We start from the raw sequence: 7,798 nt of genomic DNA, 5'->3' as shown, positions 1-7,798 counted from the left end.
CCTAATGTATATTTATTGATTGTAATGCTGTTTAAAAAATTATTTAATAAGTTGTAATATCATCTTTGATAATTGATAACTAATTGCTTGATAACAAAAAAATTTAAAACAAAACGTGTTTTAGAAACACAAGTAATGAGTCTAAGTTAGCCTATTAGTCCATCTATCTTGTCCAAAAAAAAAAAAAACCTATTAGGTCTATCGAGTAACCTCGTCTGAATTAACCAAAACCTAACAGCCCTACTCTCATTAAATTCATTCCTTTGAAAAACGTACATGTGCATACAAATATCGAAGAATTGTAAGACTGAATCAGCAACGAAGCGGAAATATATACTTTTCAAAGAATTGTAAGACTGCACAGCTAAATACTTTTCAAAGGATGTATTGTCTTCATGTTTGCGAATCCGATTAAGTACGTTAAGCATGCGAGAAGAGGCCGTCGTTTCGAAATATATATAAAGCATGCAAAACCAAGCCTCCTCGACATAACTCAAGCTTATCATATAATTGATATTCTGGTTCACTTTCGAAGCTAAGAAGCGAAAAAGATGAGCAAAAGCATTGCTGAAAACTGGAGAGATCTTAGTGGGCAACATTACTGGAAGGATCTGCTAGACCCACTTGACAATGATCTTCGCAGGTACATAATACACTATGGAGAGATGGCTCAAGCTACTTACGATGCTTTTAACTCTGATAAAGCATCTAAGTACGCAGGAAGGAGCAGGTATGGGAAAGCTGAGTTCTTTTCCAAGGTGGGTTTGGAAAAGGGGAATCCTTTCAAGTACGAGGTTACGAGGTTTCTATATGCGACTGTAGAAATCGACTTCCTCGTACTGAACGGCGTTGAGGAATCGAACTGGATAGGGTATGTTGCCGTGGCGACAGATGAAGGCAAAGCTGTGTTAGGAAGGAGAGATATTGTGATTGCCTGGAGAGGAACCCAGAAGAGCGCGGAATGGGTTAAAGATGTTCAATTCCTTTTGAATGAAGCTCCACAGATATTTGGCGATGATTCTCATTGTAAAGTGCATCGAGGCTTTTATTCCATTTACACAGCAGATAACTCATGTCTCGACAAAACCAGCGCCAGGAACCAGGTATACAAGGGCTTGTTTGATTTCTATTTTCAAAAATCATTTTCTATCTTAAAAAAAAATGTTTAGGCAAGTGATTTAGATTTAAATGTTTTCAAAACTATTCTCATATTTTATTTGGGAAAATGAGCAAATTGGTTCCTAAATTATAAATGAGCGTCTGAGACTTTAAACTTGTTTTTGGTATAAAATTTTCTTTCAACTTTAAAAAATTATGCAATTTGAATGTTAATTAAAGTTAATTTTAATTGTTAGTTGACAAAAAATGACAAAAAATACTTTAAAAATTACAATAAAAAACCAGAAATTGCAGGACCAAGAAAATCATTTGTCATTTTTTGAGATCATTTTTTATTTTTTTAATCACTTAATGATCAAATTTAACTTTTATTAATAATGATAGGAGCTAGATTGATGCTCCTAGACTAATAGTTGATTGGTCAATTTAATTTGCTCTTTAGCCCTTTTTATTTTTGAAAACAAAAAAAGAAATATCTTAGAATTGTTTTCATGTTTATATTATTGAAATCACTATCATAAACAATCATCATTAATCATTATCGACCACCACTACAAGCTTTTTTTACTTATAATTTTTTTCTAAAATTAACATAATCAAATAGATTTTTATTTTGTATTGCTTTTTAAAAAATATTTTTTAGGAATTGGTTTTAAAAACAAAAAATAGAACAAAACCAAATAAGCCAGCCTAATACATTTTTCAGTCCTTACTTTTTTTACTTGGTTCTTTTTTTCTAATGAGCCCACCCACTCCTTTAATAAGGGTAGTTTTGAAAAGAGAACATTGTCATTTTTTAGAAGATTAATATTATTAACAAATGTTGACTTCTCAACTTAATATACATGATTGATGTGGTTAAAATTATAGGGTCCTACATATATTAAGAATAGGAGGGAGTATGTGTTTTCTATCTTTGAGATGATTATGTGGTTCTATAACTTACACGTATAACGATGTAGGTCTTAAATGAGATGAGAAGACTTGTCAACCAATTTAAGGACGAAGAAATTAGCATAACAGTAACTGGTCACAGCTTAGGAGCTGCACTTGCAACCCTAAATGCAGTGGACATAGTCACTAATGGCTATAACATCCCACAGAATCATCATCATCAGCCTCATCAGATCAAAGCTTTTCCTGTCACAGCCATCGTTTTTGCCAGCCCACGAGTCGGAGACTCAGACTTTCAAGCCTTCTTCTCTGACCAAACAGACCTGCGAGCCTTACATGTTCGTAATAAAGAAGATATTGTTCCAAGACATCCTTTTATAGGGTATTCTGAAGTGGGACAAGAGCTTGAAATTGATACTCAAGAATCTCAGTACTTGAAGAACAATGTCGGTGATGTGGCAGGTTGGCACAGCTTGGAGGTTTATTTGCATGGAGTTGCAGGAACACAAGGAAGCAAAGGAGGATTTAATTTAGAGGTTCAACGTGATATCGCACTTGTCAATAAAAGCTTGGATGCCTTGAAAGATGAATATCATATTCCTGAGACTTGGAGGGTTCAGGAAAACAAAGGTCTGGTTCAGCAACACGATGGTAGTTGGAAGATGTTGGATCTTGAATTGAAGGATGATGACTTTTAATCCATTAATTAATGCTATAATAGTATATTGTTTGACATTTAAAATGTGAATTGTGTTACTTTACTTTGTTTATTCCTAGTAGTATGTTATGTATTTGGTTATTTTGGTGAAGATTTGGTTATTCATTACAAGTTTTTACAAAACATGTCACTGGTTTGTGGTAGAATTTTCCATTGCAAATACTTTAAATTTATTTGTTTGTGTCACGCTCCAAAATAAAGGGTGATCGGCACGGTGTGAACCACATCACATATCCCCATAAACCTAAATTTGAACGTTCAATCCATTTTCAAAATATAATTAGACTCATTGAAATTTATTTTCAAAATATAATTAGACTCATTGAAATTTTAACAATCTTGTTATTAATCATCAATATAAAAACTTTAGCATTTTTATAAAAATTTTGGAAGAACTTTTCTTATAAATAGGATCTCTTGAAAATTTAATAGTACAAGAATGTTCACAAATTATTATATCAATCAGGAGCTTAGCTCCTTCCAATCAGCAGATATCATATATATATATATATGTATGTATGAATATAAAATCTTACCTATAGTCTATGTAGAGCATCTAACCATTCTTTTCCGAAAAAAGTACAAAAGCATTTATAATTACATAAAAGAGAGGGATTTCAGTCAATTGTCCGCCCAACACGTTTAAAGATCCTCAGGGGTTGGCAGGAAAATCAGCGTCAACTAAGGTATTTGAGACTAATAATAATTTTCTAGTGAATAACGTCCCAACAATAAAAAAAATAAAACATGACTAAAAAGAAAAAATTAAAATAATTGTGTGAGTTAAAGAGACAAAAGCTTTCATAAAAATTTAATAAACTTCAAAATAGAATGGCTCTATAAAATTTTAAAATTAAATCTTAAATCATTGAACCAACATAGCAAATGTTAATATGACTTGATTCTAACAAAGCACATAAATAAAATAAATATTTATAAATAAATTACTAAATAAAAACTAAGGGATATAAAATCATCAAATAATCAAATAAATAATTTTAAGGACTTATCAGAACAATTAACAAACATAGATATACAGTTCACGAGAGTAAATAACCAAATGCAGCTGAAGTCATGAAACCAACGTAGACACGTAGTCCACGAGGGTAATGCTAACCAAACGTGACTTGAAGCCACGAAACAAACGTGAGTATGATGCTCACAAATAATCATTCCTGCGTTCCATGTGCGTTAGCCATCGCACGGGGCTAGCACCTCCTATAAGCACCCTGCTAGCTAGGTATACTATGACGCACCAAGGGCTAACGGAACTGCCATTAGCAAATAGAGTTCTGTATAAAGTCCCTTTTTAAATTTATCTTCAAACATATGAGAAAATCACCACTTTCAACATAAAATTTCTATTTTTAATGTTAAACTCACATGAATTATTTTTCCATAGCAATTCAAAAATTTTTAAAATGCAATTCCACAATCAAAGTTCAAACTTGTATTTATTGAATAATTAACATTTCAAAAGTGATAAAGGTCATTTCATAAAATAAAAAAATTTAATCACCAAATTATCCAATACTCACATTATTGTTATAAAATGATTTGCACAAAACTGTAATATTTTAGTTAAAAAAATTTATTAGACAATCAGTTGGGACACTATCCACTTACCTGAGACAATCCTAACACTATGATTTATCCCTTAGCATTCCTCACAAGATTTATTCCTGAAACATCCAATATAATAATAACTGAACCTCTAAAATTTTATAAAAACTCATAGTTGTTCATTCACTTAATCATTATAATATATTCTCGCATTGCTCTTGGACCCCAATCTTTTAATTTCCATTCCAAAGAAATTCATATCCTCCGCATTCCTTTCTAGTGCACGAGTCATAATAATCTACTGACACGTTTTAACTAAATAATACCATTGTTTACACTTGCACGCTTCCCACAACTTTGTAACTTGAAACCATAGCATTTTATTTTACATACATGGAGGTTTAAATAACTACAATAAGCTATAGGTCCAAAATGAATAATTAAATAAAACAACATTTATCAACCCCATATTCCTTTTCAACATTTATATGTAAACAAAGTCCTTGATCTCAATTTCTTAAAAAAAAATGTAAGATCTTCTATACACAAATTTAGTCATTGCATGGATTATTTTAAGTGTCATGAATAAAATTTTATGGTCTACATTACAAAAGTAAGGCAACTAGACAGCTCTCACGTATGCACTAAAAGTCAATCACCACATTCATAATCCTAAATATACATAGAGACACAAATGCACACACATGCAAGCACACACTAATTACATACGCCCTAAGAATTTCTATGAAGCTCTAAGCAAGTAGGTTAATAAAGTGGGTCTAGAAGACAACCCCCATCATAATTTTATAAATATTTAGTTAATGATTCATTACCCAAATATCATCATTTATATTACAATTTCTTCATAATACTTTATCCGTAGTCACTTATTATATTGGGACATGATTCTCTCTCAATCCTTAAATCAAACACCTTGTGTGCACAACCTACAAGCCATTCAATACAACTTGTTTAGCTTCAATCTCCTACCCAACAAATTCCATATATCTACCATTAAATTCATCATGCTTTTCCAATACAATTCCCCATAAAAAATATCAATTAAAGGTTAGCAAAAATTTCAATTCCAAACAGCACAGTTTCAGTCGAATAAGCAAGTAGGGAAAGAAAATATATATATACACGCACCACATAAAATCATCAGAGATGAAGATAGAAGAATGAGCTCCCTCACCAGCTGTCACACCCCAAAATTTGAACATACTTGGCATAGAATATAGAGATAATACCCATATCCTAAAAAAGTCTTTACTCAAGAAAACTATAATTTCTAAACCATGAAGACATTTTATAATAAATTAAACCATCTTCAATACAACCCATATGAACAAAAGATTTAATATTTTTGTAAAAATTTTGATAGGATTTCCCTTTAAAATAAAATCTCCCCAAAAACAAATCTACAAATATTTTAAAAAATAATAGTAGCAGCAAGGAATTCTCTTCTGATCAACAAATAACAAAGTATAAGTAATAAGGGTGAGGACCCTAACTATAGCTTATGTGGAGCACCTGACAAAAGAAGTTTACAAATCAAAATACATGAATTTAAATTTACTTTAAAGAAGTTTGATTACAGCTTTTCGTCTCAACTGAATATTACAGCCTCTCAAGGATTAGCGAAAGGCACAATATCATCTAACGTATCTGAGACCAAAATAATAATTTTTAGTGAATAACGTTCCAATAATAAATATTTGAACATGAGTAAAAAGGAAAAGTTTAAAAATAATTGTGTGATTCGAAGAGGCAACAGCTTTCATAAAAATTTAATACTTTAAAATAGAATAGCTCTATAAAATTTTAAAATTAAGTCTTAAATCATTGAACTATCATGAAAAATGTTACTAGGACTTGATTCCAAGAAAGCACATAAATGAAATAAATATTTATAAACAAATTATTGAATAACATCAATAGAATATAAAATTATCAAATAATTGGACTCATAATTATAGGGACTTATCAAAATAATTAATAAATGTGAACACATAGTCTACGAGAGTAAATAGCCAAATGTGACTTATGCCATGAAAACAAACGTGGACACACAGTCCACGAGGGTAAATAACTAAATGTGGCTTGAAGCCATGAAACCAATGTGGACACACAGTCCACGAGGGTAATGCTAACCAAACGTGACTTAAAGCCATGAAACAAATGTGAGTATGATACTCACGGATAACCATCCCTCCGTTCCACATACGTTGGCCATCGCATGGGGCTAACACCTCCTATGAACACTCTACTAGCTAGGTGTACCATGGCGCCCCAAGGGCTAACGGAACTGCCGTTAGCAACCAGTGTTTTGTATAAAGTCCCTTTTCAAAATTATTTTCAAACATGCGAGAAAATCATTACTCTTAATATATAGTTCTCATTCTAAAAATCAAACTCGCATGAATACTTTTAAGCATTAATGCCAGAATAAAATTTTATATCCAATGCTCATGCTTGCATTTATTGAATAATAAAAAATTGCCAATGCTAATGAAAATGAGTTTTATTAATCCTAAAAAGATATCTCATAAGGGGTAAAACTTTTATATATTATGATGAATCATTTTTCACCACCATCTTAAAACTTAAAAATGAAGAAATTTAATTAACAAAGTATCCACTAATCAACATAATTATTATTAAAATAATTAATGTAACAAAATAAATTTCAGTAAGAAAAATTAATTGATAAATTAGTTAGGATGCTATCCACTTACCTATAATATTCCCAAATGCAAAATTCGCCCTTTAAAGCTTCAATCCTCCCTTATTACCTCAATCAAGATTTTCTTTCTCTAAATCCCCCATTCAATAATGCAAAATTTTAATGACCTTTGGCCACGTTTAATAAATTCCTTTCTCATAACAATACTATAGTCTCTCAGTTCTTAAATCCATCCGATATATAACTAAGTCCTTCAGTCCTTATGGTACTTTATATATATATATATATATATATTCACAACTTTGTCTATACTACACTTGTCTTTCCAACTCCCCTTAAGCACAAGTAGTTAAATTTTAACCAAGGTATGTATATTACATGAGTGCACACCCAACTAAAAAAAGCTTCTACAACCCACTTTGCCGAACACCTTAAGTGTCTCCCAAAATGCGTAAATACCATAATTTATAAATCACCAACAGTGCCATTTCCAAAATTCAGTTAACCACCCAATCACTATATAATCAAAATTCTCCACAAGACTAAATTGACTTAGATAGAGCCCAAACCATTTGCACCATCATATGAATTGATCGAACTCACAAATTACGTAATTAAATAAAAACTCTTTTTAATAGACACTTTTGTCATACGCTTATACACATTAATTCTTAAACTCAAATCAAACATTTTCCTCCTTGATTCCAACTCCCAAACATTTACAAAGAAATATTTTGAATCAATTAACCTCTAAAATTTCATAAAAGATAATTGTCTTTTAATGATAATTTATTTAAATAGCAATATAATCATTATAT

At 31.0% G+C, this 7,798-nt stretch overlaps 1 protein-coding gene across 1 annotated transcript; it reads left to right on the top strand.

The window, feature by feature from the left end:
* The first annotated feature begins 551 nt into the window (after positions 1-551).
* Positions 552-2,711, top strand: LOC129285191 (phospholipase A1-IIgamma-like). Its single transcript, XM_054920771.1, has 2 exons — positions 552-1,103; positions 2,082-2,711. Exons 1-2 carry the CDS (start codon positions 552-554, stop codon positions 2,709-2,711), a joined length of 1,182 nt encoding a protein of 393 aa, XP_054776746.1.
* The last annotated feature ends 5,087 nt before the right edge of the window (positions 2,712-7,798 follow it).

Source organism: Prosopis cineraria, unplaced genomic scaffold (assembly GCF_029017545.1).
Source record: "Prosopis cineraria cultivar Desert tree isolate PC_DT_omini unplaced genomic scaffold, ASM2901754v1 PC11, whole genome shotgun sequence".
NCBI lineage: Eukaryota > Viridiplantae > Streptophyta > Magnoliopsida > Fabales > Fabaceae > Prosopis > Prosopis cineraria.
The sequence above is the reverse complement of the archived record's forward strand: the minus strand, read 5'-3'. Positions and strand labels throughout refer to the sequence as shown.